Source organism: Oncorhynchus mykiss, chromosome 18 (genome assembly GCF_013265735.2).
Source record: "Oncorhynchus mykiss isolate Arlee chromosome 18, USDA_OmykA_1.1, whole genome shotgun sequence".
NCBI classification, from domain to species: Eukaryota; Metazoa; Chordata; class Actinopteri; order Salmoniformes; family Salmonidae; genus Oncorhynchus; species Oncorhynchus mykiss.
Window position 1 is genome coordinate 8479438 of NC_048582.1, and position 18841 is coordinate 8498278.

General features: G+C 48.0%; 1 protein-coding gene across 10 annotated transcripts; it reads right to left on the reverse strand.

Annotated features, from left to right (window-relative positions):
- Positions 1 to 1751: 1751 nt before the first annotated feature.
- LOC110515325 (zinc finger CCCH domain-containing protein 13-like) lies at positions 1752 to 18833 on the reverse strand. Of its 10 annotated transcripts, none has more exons than XM_036951626.1 (20): positions 18665 to 18833; positions 17832 to 17984; positions 17566 to 17675; positions 17251 to 17365; positions 16997 to 17108; positions 16688 to 16821; positions 16538 to 16576; positions 16050 to 16414; positions 15687 to 15863; positions 15082 to 15410; positions 12657 to 13169; positions 11611 to 11904; positions 10699 to 11233; positions 10269 to 10495; positions 8492 to 9889; positions 7095 to 8372; positions 6786 to 6932; positions 6306 to 6506; positions 2718 to 2881; positions 1752 to 2514 (listed from the first exon to the last, which is right to left on the reverse strand). In XM_036951626.1, the coding sequence occupies exons 2-20, from the start codon at positions 17973 to 17975 to the stop codon at positions 2284 to 2286; spliced, it is 6513 nt and encodes a 2170-aa protein (XP_036807521.1). In that variant the 5' UTR covers positions 17976 to 17984; positions 18665 to 18833; the 3' UTR covers positions 1752 to 2283. The 10 variants fall into 10 exon arrangements, with proteins under 10 accessions (XP_036807521.1, XP_036807525.1, XP_036807520.1 ...); XM_036951630.1 differs by having other exon boundaries at positions 8492 to 9877; positions 10383 to 10495; positions 18665 to 18832; XM_036951625.1 differs by having other exon boundaries at positions 8492 to 9877; positions 17769 to 17984; positions 18665 to 18829.
- Between the last annotated feature and the right edge of the window lie 8 nt (positions 18834 to 18841).

Consider the following 18841-nt stretch of genomic DNA (forward strand, 5'->3'; position numbering starts at 1 on the left):
CAGTTAAACCCTGCAGCAGACCTGATATTCTTATTCTAGCAGTAGACCTACCACCACAATTCATTCAATTACACCTCGGGTTGGGCCATATGGGCAAAATATTATCGCAAGGTATTTTCTTCATTTTATGATTTGCAATAATAAAAGTTCTAAATGTGCTTAATGAGTAGTGAGTGATCCTAGGGTGGAAACACATAGATACTGAGTGATTTCAATGAGTCTTTCTGCATTCTGTTTTATACCGTTCACTTCAACCCCCCCAAAAGTCCTAATTTATCAATTTCTGCATTTGAGATCATTTCTACACTGCCACGTAGGGCTGCACGATATGGGCAAGCAATCTGGGCCTTACTTTTAACCAAATGTTGCAATTTGACTTGCATTTAGAGCACAACACTGTTGGAATCATGGAAATAGAATGTCTATTCTAGTTATATAATAGTGGGCACTTTTAATACAATGTTTGACATGACAACGAATGAAAATGCCAGGGAGGAGTTATTGTGACAAGGTAGGAACTAAAGTGTTGATGATAGGTGTTTCCTAGGGGGCCCTTTAATCTTTGGCTACATTGTGTTCTCTCTTAGCTACATGAAATAGCTTACATGTTCTTGCTTTGCGTTTACCTCTAATTTATAAAATGCTGTTGCACAAACATGCTGATTTAGGTATACACCATCACTGGTATTATCAGGCTGATAAGCTAATTACGCTTGCTCTTACTAGGACATTTATTAGCTAGCGATTAGCATTAGCGGCTAACAACTTGTTAAGACAAACTAGCTGTTTGCAGGTGTAAAAAAAAAAAAACAAGCTAATAGTGTAATTATAGAATGCTAGTAGATTTATATTAAGACACAAAGTGACAACTGCATTGTTGTCATCAACATTGTTTCATGTGCTGCATGGACCATGCAGACTAAACGCAAGTGTCTCGTGGTCGAGGAAAAACAAATGCGCTCATTGAGTGAAAGGACCTGGAGCCAGGGCTAGGTCTGTGTGGAAAGCCGCATGGGGAGAGAAGACTCAAGTAGTGAACTATAAAAATGGACGTTACACACCACGTATCTCATTTAACAAACCAAACATTCAAATACCGGTATAGAAGGTAAAATAAAAACCCAAACCGGTCCATGCATCAATATCGGTATATCGCAAAAAACGGTATACAGCCTTAATTACACCCACCACCAGAATCCATTCAATTAGACCTACCACCACAATTCATGTAATCTTTCAACCTGCAAACAGAATACATTAAGACAATTCAACACTGCTACAGAGAGTCATCATAGTTTAAGAGTCAAATCCATCTGATGGGATTCTGTTCAGGCCAGCCAGAGTCCTGTCGGTAAGAGTCTAGACTGGAGTGTTGTTATGGCACAGCAGTCTGAGGGTGTTGGCTGAGTTTAACCCAGAGGTCCTAGCAAAGTAGGCCATTGCCAAAGTTTCGAGTGACCTCAAGAGAAATGTATTCATGTCGGGGTGGAGTAGCCTTGGCAGTACAGTAAACATTCATACAAGTCACTCAGAGATTTGAGTGCGTTTGGCCAGGATGCATCCCAAATTACACCCTGTACAGCGCACTACTTTTGACCCGAGCCCTATGGGCCAGGTCAGAAGAAGTGCACTACATAGGGAATAGGGTGCCATCGGGGATGTAAGTCAATGTCTCTTGAACAATACACAAATGACATCAAGCAGCACATGGCACTGAGACTGAACTCCATACAAAGCAAGGATAAGAGCCATTACAAATGAACAACTAACCACTTTAATGGAGTCTTAAAAACCAATGCACAACAAAAGAAACAAAAAACATAAAGCAACGCCATTACGAAAGGGAGACTTATCACCCTCCGACAACAAATATCCAATCGCACAAAAACAACAACTGTGTTATTCGGGAAAATGCATGTCTTTCCTGTAGCATTGTCATTTCTAGTTCAAGGTACAGTACATTGTACAAGGCCTCTATCAATCCCTCCATAGGCTAGTATCTCCAATAGTCTCTATGGTAGAAGCAGTACAGTACTTGCGGATCAGATCCGTCTTCCATAATGACAGCACTGCTGACTGACAAGAGTTTCAGCGTTTTGTTAGATTTTTCCTTGTGATTAAAAAAGCTATAGCAGGGGGGTGGGTTTTAGCGTTAGGGGGCGGGGTTTAGAGTTAGGGGGCAGGGACTCAGAGCAGGCTTAGTAGTCAGAGCTGATTCAATTTCTGATCACAGGTCAGTTTCATCATGCAGCGTTTGTTTTTACCCATAAGCCCCGCACGCTCTCAGGAGATACACATCTCGGGGGGCTGTGGTGTACTGGGCTTGGCTATCGGTGAAGTTGCCGGTACTAGCCCCGGTGGCCCCTTGTCGGCCTTCTCTGGGCCTGCTGGGGGCCCCAACGGGGGCTGGTTGCTTCTGGCGGCAGCTACAGTCTTCTTGAAGAGACGCATGCTGAGTTGGAAGAGCTCACTGTCCACCACAGGAACACTGGGGTACATCTGCTTGGTCAGGCCCTGGAGAGAGAAAGAGTTCGCTTACTATACAGCGATAGGCAGTGTGTGTCAAAATATTGCTCCATCTATTATAATATACTATCAACATATTCCCAGTCCATTCCTCCATATATACTACAGTAGAGGGCCATCTTAGTCAATTGGTATATGGTCTAGAATAGTCTATGGTTCTGGGTACAAGTACATTTTCATGGAGCACTCACCTTTTCGTTCTTGAGGAGCTGCCGTCTGATGGCCATGTCCCTGCGGGCACAGAGGGCCTTACAGCAGGGGCCCAGGTTCCTCAGCAGACCTGCCCTCTCTATCTTCCTGTTCAGAGCTGCCTTGTTCAGAGCACCCAGGTCGTGCTCAAACAGCTTGTCAGCATCTGGAGTAATGGACGGAGAGCTGGGTTAGACTCACTGCATGTTTCCAGTGATGAATGGAAGCAACTTACAAAAGATGCTTCTATTGCCACTGCTTAGTGTTTTATGATATGCTAGCACCACACTGACTGCTTGGGGGGCTTTATGATATGCTAGCACCACACTGACTGCTTGGGGGGCTTTATGATATGCTAGCACCACACTGACTGCTTGGGGGGCTTTATGATATGCTAGCACCACACTGACTGCTTGGGGGGCTTTATGATATGCTAGCACCACACTGACTGCTTGGGGGGCTTTATGATATGCTAGCACCACACTGACTGCTTGGGGGGCTTTATGATATGCTAGCACCACACTGACTGCTTGGGGGGCTTTATGATATGCTAGCACCACACTGACTGCTTGGGGGGCTTTATGATATGCTAGCACCACACTGACTGCTTGGGGGGCTTTATGATATGCTAGCACCACACTGACTGCTTGGGGGGCTTTATCATATGCTAGCACCACACTGACTGCTTAGTGCTTTATGATATGCTAGCACCACACTGACTGCTTGGGGGGCTTTATGATATGCTAGCACCACACTGACTGCTTAGAGGGCTTTATGATATGCTAGCACCACACTGACTGCTTAGTGTTTTATGATATGCTAGCACCACACTGACTGCTTAGAGGGCTTTATGATATGCTAGCACCACACTGACTGCTTAGTGCTTTATCATATGCTAGCACCACACTGACTGCTTGGGGGGCTTTATGATATGCTAGCACCACACTGACTGCTTGGGGGGCTTTATGATATGCTAGCACCACACTGACTGCTTAGTGCTTTATCATATGCTAGCACCACACTGACTGCTTGGGGGGCTTTATCATATGCTAGCACCACACTGACTGCTTAGTGCTTTATCATATGCTAGCACCACACTGACTGCTTAGTGCTTTATCATATGCTAGCACCACACTGACTGCTTGGGGGGCTTTATCATATGCTAGCACCACACTGACTGCTTAGAGGGCTTTATGATATGCTAGCACCACACTGACTGCTTAGTGCTTTATCATATGCTAGCACCACACTGACTGCTTGGGGGGCTTTATCATATGCTAGCACCACACTGACTGCTTAGAGGGCTTTATGATATGCTAGCACCACACTGACTGCTTAGTGCTTTATCATATGCTAGCACCACACTGACTGCTTAGAGGGCTTTATGATATGTTAGCACCACACTGACTGCTTAGAGGGCTTTATGATATGCTAGCACCACACTGACTGCTTAGTGCTTTATCATATGCTAGCACCACACTGACTGCTTAGAGGGCTTTATGATATGTTAGCACCACACTGACTGCTTAGAGGGCTTTATGATATGCTAGCACCACACTGACTGCTTGGTGCTTTATGATATTCTAGCACCACGCTGACTGCTTGGGGGGCTTTATCATATTCTAGCACCACACTGACTGCTTAGTGCTTTATCATATGCTAGCACCACACTGACTGGTTGGAGGGCTTTCTCATATGCTAGCACCACACTGACTGCTTGGGGGTCTTTATCATATGCTAGCACCACACTGAGTGCTTGGGGGGCTTTATCATATGCTAGCACCACACTGACTGCTTGGGGGGCTTTATGATATGCTAGCACCACACTGACTGCTTGGGGGGCTTTATGATATGCTAGCACCACACTGACTGCTTGGGGGGCTTTATGATATGCTAGCACCACACTGACTGCTTGGGGGGCTTTATGATATGCTAGCACCACAGTGACTGCTTGGAGGGCTTTATGATATGCTAGCACCACACTGACTGCTTGGGGGGCTTTATCATATGCTAGCACCACACTGACTGCTTGGGGGGCTTTATGATATGCTAGCACCACACTGACTGCTTGGGGGGCTTTATGATATGCTAGCACCACACTGACTGCTTGGGGGGCTTTATGATATGCTAGCACCACACTGACTGCTTGGGGGGCTTTATGATATGCTAGCACCACACTGACTGCTTGGGGGGCTTTATGATATGCTAGCACCACACTGACTGCTTGGGGGGCTTTATGATATGCTAGCACCACACTGACTGCTTGGGGGGCTTTATCATATGCTAGCACCACACTGACTGCTTGGGGGGCTTTATCATATGCTAGCACCACACTGACTGCTTGGGGGGCTTTATGATATGCTAGCACCACACCGACTGCTTGGGGGGCTTTATGATATGCTAGAACCACACTGACTGCTTGGGGGGCTTTATGATATGCTAGCACCACACTGCCTGTTTGGGGGGCTTTATCATATGCTAGCACCATACTGACTGCTTGGGGGGCTTTATGATATGCTAGCACCACACTGACTGCTTGGGGGGTTTTATGATATGCTAGCACCACACTGACTGAGCCACGCTCTAAGTATGCATACTTCCATTAACAGTCTGTGTCTTGTAAAGTAGACAGAGCTGGTAGGGATAATGTCTGTCACATTATACATGGTTCTAAAATCCAGTATGAGAAAGATGGAGTATGTAATAGTACTAATATAATCCAGTAGGAGAACGACGGAGTAGAGTATGTAATAGTACTAATATAATCCAGTATGAGAAAGATGGAATACAGTATGTAATAGTACTAATATAATCCAGTAGGAGAAAGATGGAGTAGAGTATGTAATAGTACTAATATAATCCAGTAGGAGTACAGTATGTAATAGTACTAATATAATCCAGTAGGAGAAAGATGGAGTAGAGTATGTAATAGTACTAATATAATCCAGTAGGTGGAAGATGGAGTAGAGTATGTAATAGTACTAATATAATCCAGTAGGAGTACAGTATGTAATAGTACTAATATTATCCAGTAGGAGAAAGATGGAGTACAGTATGTAATAGTACTAATATAATCCAGTAGGAGAAAGAGAGTAGAGTATGTAATAGTACTAATATAATCCAGTAGGAGAAAGACGGAGTAGGGTATGTAATAGTACTAATATTATCCAGTAGGAGAAAGATGGAGTAGAGTATGTAATAGTACTAATATAATCCAGTAGGAGAAAGACGGAGTAGAGTATGTAATAGTACTAATATAATCCAGTAGGAGTACAGTATGTAATAGTACTAATATAATCCAGTAGGAGAAAGATGGAGTAGAGTATGTAATAGTACTAATATAATCCAGTAGGAGAAAGACGGAGTAGAGTATGTAATAGTACTAATATAATCCAGTAGGAGAAGGATGCAGTAGAGTATGTAATAGTACTAATATAATCCAGTAGGAGAAAGACGGAGTAGAGTATGTAATAGTACTAATATAATCCAGTAGGAGAAAGACGGAGTAGAGTATGTAATAGTACTAATATTATCCAGTAGGAGAAAGATGGAGTACAGTATGTAATAGTACTAATATCTCCTCCAATCACCTTTAGGGTCGTCCAGCTCCTTTTTGCAGACCTCCCTGACTCTCTCCAGGAGCTCGGGCCCAGCCAGCCGCTTGGAGACGCCCGCCCTGAGGAGCACTGCCCCTGGGGTGAACCGGAGCAGAGCTGCCCCTGCCGCCCGGGGCTCCTGCTTCTGCTTGGGCATCAGGCTGGACCAGTCCACATCAATCACATCCAGGGGACCTGTAGGAACACAGCACATATGAAGGACTTAGACCACAATAACCAAACAAGTTAGTTCACAATAATAAAAAAAACACAACAGTTTGTCTTTTACCAGTGTCCAACTGCAGACTAGACAGGGTTGCCAGGTGTGTGATATTGGGCTAGTTTTGAGCTGGTTTGGGGGAGCCATTGGACCAGAATTTCTCATGACCTGGCAACCCCGCTGGCAAACAATAAGGACTGTGTAGCCCTGTTCTCAGCCAGAAGGACTGTGTAGTCCTGTTCTCAGTATTGTACCTGGCGTCTTCTCTTCTTCCTGCCCATCCTCTCTCTTCTGGGCGCTGTCCGCCAAGATCTCATCCAACTCGTCATCACTGATTGGCTCGTACTCCTCCCCGCCAGACACCACCGACACAGCGTCATCCGCCTTCGCGTCATCTTCGTCTGAGGACAAACAAATAAACTCACTCAATAACCTGCTACCATATCAACACAAACATAGGAAACAGATCTGGGACAAGGCTGTTGTTGCCAGCTCCCATGGTCACTGTCACACCAACTGTTCTGGGATCAGGCTAGTAGTTTGTGATTGTAGATGATCCTTACCGTCAATGCTGTCCTGTTTCTCTGCTTCCTGTATCTGTCCTCCCACAGGGTGATGGCTGTTGCCTGCTTTATCCTGGTCCATGCCGCCGTGTCCCAAGGCTTCATGGGGGAGCAGGAGAGAGAACTCAGCCCTGTCCGGCCCCCTGATATCTGGTCTCATGTGATCTGGCCTTATGTCCGGTCTGATATCTGGCCCCCCTCTCATATCCCCTCGAATGTCTCCCCTAATATCAGGTCTCATATCACCTCGGATGTCTCCCCTAATATCAGGTCTCATGTCCCCTCGAATGTCTCCCCTAATATCAGGTCTCATGTCCCCTCGAATGTCTCCCCTCATATCCCCTCGAATGTCTCCCCTAATATCAGGTCTCATGTCTCCCCTCATATCAGGTCTCATGTCCCCTCGAATGTCTCCCCTCATATCGGGTCTCATATCCCCTCGAATATCTCCCCTAATATCGGGTCTCATGTCTCCCCTCATATCAGGTCTCATATCCCCTCGAATGTCTCCCCTAATATCAGGTCTCATGTCTCCCCTCATATCAGGTCTCATGTCCCCTCGAATGTCTCCCCTCATATCAGGTCTCATATCTCCTCGAATGTCTCCTCTCATGTCTCCTCTCATATCCCCTCGAATGTCTCCCCTCATATCAGGTCTCATATCTCCTCGCATGTCCCCTCTTAAATCGGGTCTGTCTCCCCTCATATCTGGTCTGTCTCCCCTCATATCTGGTCTGTCTCCCCTCATATCTGGTCTGTCTCCCCTCATGTCCATCCTGTTCTTGGGGTCCCCATGTGGCGGCAGGTCCATCAGCAGCATCCTCTCCCGCTCCCGGTCGTTGCCATGGTCACCACCGCGGCCAATGCCCCTGTTGCCACCACGCTCCCTTTCCCGCTCTCGTTCGTGCTGCTGCAGGAGACCCTCGGGCAGAAGCCGCTCTCTCTCACCCCGCATGTCACGGAGATCACGCTCTCTCATTTGCTCTCTGTTGCCTCCACGCATGAGGAGGGGTTCACGGCCTCTCCCACCCCACTCCCGTGGCCCCTCGGGCTCCCAGTCTCTCTGCTGCCCCTGCTGCTGGAGAGGAGGTAGTGGCCCCGGAGGCCCCTGTTGCTGTCGGAGGTCCTTGCGCTCACGCTCCCTCTCAAACTGTTCCCGCTCCCTCTCTCTCTCCCTCTCACGCTCTCTGCCGTCGTAGGACCCGGCCCGCGACTGCACCTGCCGCTCTGACTCAGGAGAGCTACGTCTGGAGCTGTGGCTGCGAGAGTCCTGCCGGTCTGGGAAGGAAAACCAACAGAAATGTAATATAAGAGATAATAATATCAATCAAATCAAACTAGTAAAGGAGCTCACTGTTTTCTCAACAAAACCTGTTAATAGTATGTGTCTGGCGTACCTGAGGAGGTGCTGCGACTGGGCTCTCCTCTCCTCAGCTGGTCGATGCGTGACTTCCGCTCCTCTCCCCTCACCACTGGAGGCTCTGTGAGCACTGGCCCCCTCTCTCTCTCACCACGCTCCCTCTCTCTTTCCCTGTCTCGCTCCCTTTCTCGCTCCCTTTCTCGTTCCCTTTCTCGTTCCCGGTCTCGGGAGTTGGCCCCCTGGAGCTGGTGTCCTCTCCTGGGTCGCCCTGGTCCTTGGCCCTGCTGAGGGTCCTCTCTGTGGGCTGACTCGTTGGAGGGAGAACGGAGACGTCTGGATGAGGCCCTGCTCTGGTTGCTTCCCATACTGCTGCTCCTCTTCTGCTCCGGAGGAGGCTTCCTCAGCAGGGGCTGGGACATGAGGGGCTGGGGAGGCAGGGTCTGGAGTAACATAGGAGGGTCCTGGGACAGCAGAGGGGCGATGGGCAGGGGAACAGGCCTCTCCAACCTCTCCTTGCCCCCCCTCGGACCTCCTCTCCTGGGAAGAGCTTCGGTCGGAGTCCTCTCAGTGGGGACTGTGGGGGGTGCCTTAACGGGCGCCGATCCACCACCGCGCTCCAGCACATCCTCGTCAGACCAGTCGCTGAAGTTGGCGTCCATTTTGACGGGCTGTGGCAAGGGCTCTGCAACTGAATGTGGCATGGCCCTCTGGGATAGCAGAGCCTCCTTTGGCGCGGGCGGGGGTGTCCGGGGACCCCTCTTGTTCCTCTTGCCCGGGGGAAGATGGGAGGAGCCTGGTTCCTCCTCCGACGCATCCGACTCAGCGCCACGGGATCGTTTCCTCTTCTTGTCCAGCGCCTTCTTCTTAGGCGCTTTGCGGGGGGAGAGGAGAGGGGGTGGGGGGGCGTCCGAGAGGGCCATGGAGGAGGGGGGCTCTGGGTTGGTGAACCTCTCTGGAGCTCCTGAAACACCTCCTGCCACAGCCTCCTCCTTCCTCCCCTTCTTCAGGCCTTTCTTCTGGGACTTAGTCTTCTTCTTGCCCTCCTCATGACCTGACGGGACTGGAGTATCTCTGTCCTCAGTGACCAGGGCCACGGGAGGCGGGGGAGGGGTGGGCTCCCGACCGTCCCTCTCTTTACCCCTCCTAGAGTCCGAGCCGGAGGCCGAGACAGGGGTACTGCTATCTGAGGGGTGCTCCCCCCGTCTCTCTCCTCCTCTGCCTGCTCCTCCTCTGTCTCCGCGGGCGTCGGCCTCCTCGTTCCGGCGGCTCCTCCCCTCCCTCTTGTCCCCGCCTCCACGGCGCTCCTCGTCCTTCCAGCGGCTGGGCTTGGCGTCCTCCGCTACAGAGGTGCTGGGGGGGGAACGCAGGAGGGGGTCCTGGGGCGGGAGTACCACCTGACTCAACAGCCGGTGTTTCTCAACACCTGAACACACACCAAGAAGCCGAGGGATTCTGTTAGCACCAAGGTTTATCAACATCATGGAAATGTCAACAAAGGTCAAAGAAACAAAACACCTTGTTATCTTAAAGGGTGCCTTGGCTCGGTCTCAAAGATCTCTGATCGCCTTCTAATAACAACCAAACACCAGCTGTTACTTCTATGTCAGCACGTTGAGTTCCAGTCTGTCTGTATGAAATGTGCTCAAACATTAAAAGGTGTTATCACCATTACTGAGTGTGCCCTGGGCTCACGTGGAGGGATATTGAAGTGATCAGGCCAAGGCACCCTTTGGGGAGGTGTTAATCCATACGGGACTAGTTTCCTCCAGACAGAACCAGTGCTGTTTGTTTTTCCCATTAAAGAGTGTCCCTACTGTCAAGCACTGGAGGAGGAGGACACACTGGTACTGTGACGGGGAGGATGGTGATTGGGCCAGAGCCAGAGGTGGGACGGACCTTGGGCTGACCTCCACCAATCAAACGCTCACTTTTCTCCTCAGGGCTGTTGTATTCCTCGCCGTCTCCTGGGGTGGCGTCCCTTGCTCGCTTGGGAGAGGGGCGAGTCGGGCTGGGTGTGGTCTCTACCCTGTGCCTCTTCCGGCTGCAGATGACACACACAGAGAAGAGGGGTTAGAGGTCAGCTGGGTTGTGTTAAGTTGGAAAGAAACAGACGGAAACTAACCACAACTAAGGTAAAACAATGGAGTGATTCTAGTTAAGTGTCATGGGTTAGTGGTTACCAGGGTTGAGTCTGGAATTGAAATGGAACTGGCCCCAACCCTGGTGGTTACTACTGATACTTGCCTGGTCTTGCGGTCTTCATGCGAGTCTCGGACAGAGCGGTCGTCCCTTGGTTCATCCCTAGTCCGTTCCCGTCGCTCATCCCTTCCTTTCTCACGCTCCTCCCATTCCCGCTGCCTCTCCCTCTCTCTTTGCTCTCGCTCCCTCTCCCGCTCTCGTTCCCTCTCCCGCTCTCTCTCCTTCCTCTCCCTATCTCGCTCCTCCCTCTCCCGCTCCCTCTCTTCCCTCTCCCGTTCCCTCTCTCGCTCCTTTTCCCTCTCTTTCTCCTTTTCCCTCTCCCTTTCTTTTTCCCTCTCTCGCTCCCTCTCTCGCTCCCTCTCCCGAACCCTCTCCCGCTCTGCCTCCCTCTCCTTCTCCTTCTCTCTTTCTCTCTCCTTCTCTCTTTCCCGTTCCCTCTCTCGCTCCCTCTCTCGGGCCCTGTCCTCTCGCCTGTCCCCTCCTTTTTCCTCTCCTCTGCGTTCATCCCTCCCTCTGGTCTCCTCCCTGTCCGGCTCTTCTCCTCTGGCTGGGTGCCGACCAGGAGAGGAAGCTCTTTGCTCTGTTAGAAACAGAGGAAACAGCCAGTCAGTCACAACATCCAACACCAAGGGTTCATTCTGAATGAATGTTTCAGAAAGCATTAGAGGAGAGGGCCTGAGGGACCTGGATCTTCTTCTCCCGTACGAGGAAGAGACAGGATGCTTTACGAAGGCTTTGTGTTACATATAACTGTGTTTCTTGTTGTCCTTGCCTCTTGTAGCATCAGCTGTGTCCTTTGTCAGTTGCCCTGTCTAGCTGTGTCCTTTCTGTCTATGTCTCGTTTCTGTTTTAAATCACTCACTACAGAACATTGAGATTGTTTTTCAATGATAAGCGTATTAAAAATGGTATTTTATTTAACGTGTATTATAGATGAAATGTATTTTTTCTCCTCACCTCTCTCCCTGTTCTCTCTGCGGTCACCACGGTCGGTGTGACCACCTCTACGGTCGTAGGATGAGTCTCTCCCAGTCGCCTGCTCCCCTCCTCTCCTGTCTCCGTCATAACGGTCACGCTCCGCTCCTCCTCTGTCGACACCTCCTCTCTCTGCGCCTCCTCTCTCCGCCCCGCGGTCGGTGCTCCTCTCCGCACTCTTCTCACGGAAGCCTCCGCCGCTACGTGACTCCCAGCCGTCATGACCACCGCTCTCCTGCTGGGAGCCTCGGGCGTTCCGGGTGGAGCCTGAGGAAACTGAGGCAGGAAGGACAGAGTTAAGAGTATGCTGAAACAGACACAGAGGGGATTGGATTATCTGGCCTGGGATGCCCCGGTGGGAGGAGTTCGCACCAGGTGAACGGTGACTGTATTCGTTTTGGAAGCGGGCGGCCTCCCAGGCACGAGCCAGGTGCCCCCCTCCGGGCTGACGGCGAAACAGGTACAAAACAAAAGTGACGTAGGTTATGAACGTGGAGTAATGAGTAGGAACCAGAGGCTTTTCTCACGTGAAAAAGTGACGTAGGTTATGAACGTGGAGTAATGAGTAGGAACCAGAGGCTTTTCTCACGTGAAAAAGTGACGTAGGTTATGAACGTGGAGTAATGAGTAGGAACCAGAGGCTTTTCTCACGTGAAAAAGTGACGTAGGTTATGAACGTGGAGTAATGAGTAGGAACCAGAGGCTTTTCTCACGTGAAAAAGTGATTGCTTTTGATATGAACGCTTTATCTGCCTTCCCAATGAAAACTTGTTTGATCAAAAATAGATGTTTCTGGGTGATGCTCCATGCTGCTTTGTTGACAACATGGCCGAGCAGCACAGATTACTGTTCCATTTGAGAAGGGAGCTCCTCCCTCAGCCATAGACTGGTGCACCGCAGTTCATCTTGATCAAATTCCCTCACTTCCACAAACACAACAGCAACAAACACATTAACAACTGTTACTCCAACTGGCCATTAGTAGGTTTTGCTGGTCATAAGATGTGTGATGTCATGTGTGACCTCACCTTTGTCAGATGCGTCAGCCTCGCGGCCCCTACCCCTGCCAGGTCTCTCAGCTCTACTCTCTGTCCTCGTCTCCCCCTTCCCTTCAGTCCTCCCTCCTTCCTCTCGCCCGTGGCCCCTCCCATAGCCCCTCCCCTCCTCCGGGACAGCCTCCTCCTTCCTGTCCGTCTTCTCCCTCTCTCCTCTCTCCCGCTCCCTCTCTTTCTCCTTTTCTCGCTCCCTCTCCCGTTCTCGGTCCCTGTACTCCAGAGGGTCTCGTCCGGAGCGTGTTGACGTGGTCTCTGTGGTTCTGGGTTCCCGGGTCGAGTCCTTGGTGTCTCGGTCTCTATCCCTGGTGGGGTCCCTGGAGGTACTGGTGGAGTCTCCTCGTCGGTCGCTGCGCCCGTCACCCCGGCGCTCTCGCCCCTCTTTTGTCTCCCGGTCCTCACGGGCGGCATCACGAGAAGAGCTCGTCTCTGCCGCATCGTAGTCCCGGTCGTCACGGCTACCGTCTTTCTCTCGCTTCCCGCGGCTCTCTGCATGGACGAGACAAAAACACAGGTCTGTGTCATTACAGCGTCCAGTCAAACGACACAATGTAGACACTGTTTTCATGTAAACAAACAGCAACATATAGAAAACCAGTAGTTTATTTAAAGGGAGGTGACCACATATAGAAAACCAGTAGTTTATTTAAAGGTGGTGACCACATATAGAAAACCAGTAGTTTATTTAAAGGGAGGTGACCACATATAGAAAACCAGTAGTTTATTTAAAGGTGGTGACCACATATAGAAAACCAGTAGTTTATTTAAAGGTGGTGACCACATATAGAAAACCAGTAGTTTATTTAAAGGTGGTGACCACATATAGAAAACCAGTAGTTTATTTAAAGGTGGTGACCACATATAGAAAACCAGTAGTTTATTTAAAGGTGGTGACCACATATAGAAAACCAGTAGTTTATTTAAAGGTGGTGACCACATATAGAAAACCAGTAGTTTATTTAAAGGGAGGTGACCACATATAGAAAACCAGTAGTTTATTTAAAGGGAGGTGACCACATATAGAAAACCAGTAGTTTATTTAAAGGTGGTGACCACATATAGAAAACCAGTAGTTTATTTAAAGGTGGTGACCACATATAGAGAACCAGTAATTTATTTAAAGGGAGGTGACCACATATAGAAAACCAGTAGTTTATTTAAAGGGAGGTGACCACATATAGAAAACCAGTAGTTTATTTAAAGGTGGTGACCACATATAGAAAACCAGTAGTTTATTTAAAGGTGGTGACCACATATAGAAAACCAGTAGTTTATTTAAAGGGAGGTGACCACATATAGAGAACCAGTAGTTTATTTAAAGGTGGTGACCACATATAGAAAACCAGTAGTTTATTTAAAGGTGGTGACCACATATAGAAAACCAGTAGTTTATTTAAAGGGAGGTGACCACATATAGAAAACCAGTAGTTTATTTAAAGGTGGTGACCACATATAGAAAACCAGTAGTTTATTTAAAGGTGGTGACCACATATAGAAAACCAGTAGTTTATTTAAAGGGAGGTGACCACATATAGAAAACCAGTAGTTTATTTAAAGGTGGTGACCACATATAGAAAACCAGTAGTTTATTTAAAGGTGGTGACCACATATAGAAAACCAGTAGTTTATTTAAAGGTGGTGACCACATATAGAAAACCAGTAGTTTATTTAAAGGGAGGTGACCACATATAGAAAACCAGTAGTTTATTTAAAGGGAGGTGACCACATATAGAAAACCAGTAGTTTATTTAAAGGTGGTGACCACATATAGAAAACCAGTAGTTTATTTAAAGGTGGTGACCACATATAGAAAACCAGTAGTTTATTTAAAGGTGGTGACCACATATAGAAAACCAGTAGTTTATTTAAAGGGAGGTGACCACATATAGAGAACCAGTAGTTTATTTAAAGGTGGTGACCACATATAGAAAACCAGTAGTTTATTTAAAGGTGGTGACCACATATAGAAAACCAGTAGTTTATTTAAAGGGAGGTGACCACATATAGAAAACCAGTAGTTTATTTAAAGGTGGTGACCACATATAGAAAACCAGTAGTTTATTTAAAGGTGGTGACCACATATAGAAAACCAGTAGTTTATTTAAAGGGAGGTGACCACATATAGAAAACCAGTAGTTTATTTAAAGGGAGGTGACCACATATAGAAAACCAGTAGTTTATTTAAAGGGAGGTGACCACATATAGAAAACCAGTAGTTTATTTAAAGGGAGGTGACCACATATAGAAAACCATTAGTTTATTTAAAGGGAGGTGACCACATATAGAAAACCAGTAGTTTATTTAAAGGTGGTGACCACATATAGAAAACCAGTAGTTTATTTAAAGGGAGGTGACCACATATAGAAAATGGTCTGTGTTTTATGTTAATGAGTTGCTGTACCGTCTCGACGCTCGTGTCGGTGCTCCTGGGCAGGTGGGCTCCTCCCCCTCTCGCTGCGTCCTCTCTCACGCCCCCGAGAGTGGTTTCGTCCTCCGGGGCTAGTCCTCCTCTGAGGAGAGGAGGTGTCCCGGGAGGCTGCAGGGGAGCGGGAGGAACACCTCTGGCCAGGAGGTGAGGAGGCGGCTGGGGGCTCGCGGTTGTAGGTGGGGGATGCCGAGCGGCGCCGGCGAGGGGAAGAAGAGTGTCTCTGGGCTGAGGAGCCAGAGTGGGAGGAGGGGGAGTGGTGGCGGGACGGGGTGGGGGTGCGCTTGTGGCGGGGAGGGGGAGACCTGGAAGACCAGGAGAGGACGAGGGGTTATGGTTATTCAGGGAAAGTGACCGTCTTGCTAGTCTGTCTACCATCTACACCAACTCATGAGAATCCTGCTAATAACATGACTGAAAATGCTAGTGTTAGGATAGATGGCATGTTTAGACCATCGTCTCAGGTTCAGGTACTGCTGCATATTTCTCCATTTCTGCAAGCCGATGTTTATACTGTCATCTTACTGCTTCCGGCATGACAATGATGTTGTTATCTTCTTAGTGTCTAACAGGCTACTGACCTGTGAGGTGGGGAGGCAGGCGCAAGGGTCTTCTGGGAGGCTACTTTTGGGGAGGTGGACTTGTTCTTCCTGGCTGACGGGGACGCCTCTCGGTCTCTGGAAAGAGAGGACACGCTGCCGGAACGTTCCTCAGACATCACAGACCGCTTGGCCTTGTGGGAGCTGTCTGACCGGTCTCTGCAAGCGCCAAGAGAAACTAAAAGTGAGTCCCTTTTCATAGTATATTCAACAACAGTGCTAACAGACTTGTTTAAACGCCTGTTGTTTTCAGTGGGTCTTGTTATATGCCTATTCAACGAGGCTGCTAGATCCCTCTACAGCTTGGAGTGGAGCTGGACAAAGCATGGCAGTCAACCTCTTTACCTGCGTTTCTCCTTCTTCTCCTTGTGTTTCTCCACATCTCTCCCTCTCTCCTTTCCCTCTTTGGGCGGCTTCTCCTCACACTTCTCCTTGTTCTTGTGCTTCCCCTTGTGCTTCTTCCCCCCGGCTGCCATGACAGGGTTTACCAGCGGAAGCACCGGAGGAGGGGGGCTGGGGGTGCGGGGACCTTTCTTCTTCCCGTGGCCCCCCTTGGAAGATCTGGCCGTGGCGGATGCAGAGGACGACACAGAGGTCTTCTTCTCCTTCTTCCTAGAACCGGAAGCTTTAGGTCCTTTAGTGTGTTTGGGGGATCCACTGGACTTCCTGGAGGAGGGGGAACCTCTAGAGCTGGAACGTTCCGGGGATGTCTGGAATTACAACGGGGAATAAAGGCAGAATTGGTTAGCATGGACACTGAAAGGAGAGAAGTCTAAACCAGATATGAGTGTTGATATGGATGGCTCCTGAATGACAATAAGGTCTCTTATTACCTTGGATATGATAGTGGTCCTAGTTTTGGTGGTCGGCTCCTAGCGAGAGATTGTAAGAGTATAAGGTTATAAAACAGATCAACCTCAGTCTTAAATCATGCAGGGCTCTATGAACTATAGTAGATATAGCTACAGTCGATACATGCATACCGGTACCTCTTTCTTGATAACAATCTCCTCTCTTTTCTCCATATTCTCCTGCTCCAACTTCATGAGCTCCCGCTGGATCTTCTGTCTCTTCATCTCTAGGGATAATTCGTAGTCGTAGTCACCGTTATCCGAGTCTGAAAGACAAATACAACAGCACATTACTTAAGGTTAGAATATGCAAATATACAAACAACTTTTCCCAATAGAGTGAAAAACGGTTCGACATTCATTAGTTCTCCTTTCATATGTTAATAAGGGCACGTGCTTTCTTATTCTCCTATTGAACACGGCGCTACTTTCAAACCTCACCTTCGCGGTTGGCTTCCCACTCGGTGGTCTCTTCTTCGCTGGCAGGGCTTCTCTCTTTAGTGATTTTTATATCTTCCTTCTCCCTGTGGCGGCCTCGGGACGAGTCTCGCTGCTGCAGAACACAGACAGGTTTACATGGAAGACTCCCATACATGTTGGTCTAATATCTAACTAGTAAAATGGTGGTTCACTATGTCCTAAAGAACAAAAGAAAACCGGACATGAAAGCGAGGTGTGTGTGGAGAGTAACTCACTCTGGCTGTGGGGGACGTAGGCTCCTCTGGGTCTCTCTTTGTAGCATCTGATTCAACATCCTGCCTCTTATTCTTCATCCTCTCTCGCAGATCGCCAGTTGGTCTCTCCGCTGACCTGTTTACACACAAACATATGGTAATCTCCGGCATTGGTTCAGCATAAGACAACTGCTTATCAAAGCTTATCAAATACAATAAGAAACAGCCATGGGAGAATGTTTGGACCGTCTGACTGTGTTGCCAACTTGGATAAAATATCTATTTTTCAGTTGCCTGCATACACGGGTCACAGGCAATTCTCCAAGGCCATCTAACCTGCTAAAAGATCCACTAAATCCTTTGCCTCGTGGCTGAGTTCCATGTGTGTAGCGACAAGTATTGCCGTAACTGCAATTCCCAGTCTTCAACCAATTTCTACAATTAGTCTGAAAGGAAGAAAGCAAGAAAGTGTCATTTCATGAAGCAGAAATAGGGTTTTGCTCTGATGAATCCAAAATTAAAAGATGTTCTTTCTCTACCTTCTCTGGACATGCATGTGTTGTATCTGTCAGTGGGTTAGATGCAGGTGTAGAGGTACACACCTCGACAGCATTACTACCAGTGCTGGGGCCAAGTCTTTCAAACACGCTGGGCCGGCGAGACGGGGTGGTGGTGGTCTGGCTACTGCTGCTGTCAGATATGGTTTTAGAATTCTCCACTGTTACCCTCCGCCTTATCTTGGACATTCTGCAGGGCTGTAATGGTAGAATAATATATTATAAACCTGCATTGGTACATACAGAAATCTGAATATGCACTTTACTGTAAACAACAAAACATTTCAACGTTGGTTTGTCAAACAACAAAAATCAGTAGCCTGGTTGACATTTCCATTTGAAACTAATGTAGCAAATTGATGCAAAGAAACATTGGGTATTTTGTGAATCTTTTTACACACTGGACACACACTGATCTGGGTTGTAATTATTTTTCCAAACAGTTGCAAAACGTTCCATTTTGCAACTAAAAATAGTTTTTAATTGTACAAATTCAGTTAGCTCTCTCCCCGTTTCGTTTGCTTCCGTTTAAGAAGTTTTGCAACAGAATCGGCTTTAATGAATACACCCCAACATCAACGTTAACGCTACCAATCAAGCCCCGATGATGAGTTAACATTAGCATATTGATACTGACTAGTTACTAACACGTTAGTTAACTAATCATTTATGCATATTTTTTTGCCAGAGATCGTATCTGAAAATGCAGTTTGGTAGCTAGCTAGTTAACTAGCGAATGAAAAGGGAACTATGGATATTTATGATAACGTATTAGCATAAGCTAGCTATGCTCTCTGGGCCCGAGGCCTGTATAAACCATCCCCATATTCTAAGATCCTGGAAAGCTAATGCATATTGCATTAAAAGAGTTGCCTCACCCAAAATATTAATTCGGTGTCGCATCTATTTTCGTAGGCAATGGGATTTGCTACCTCTTGAAATCACAAGTTGTATTCTTGCATTTCAATGGCAGGGGCTCCCCTATCCGCCTTCATGTTGGCAAAGGGTGCGTGTGTAATGATTGGGTGTGTTTTCGACCGTAGAGATCTAAAAGT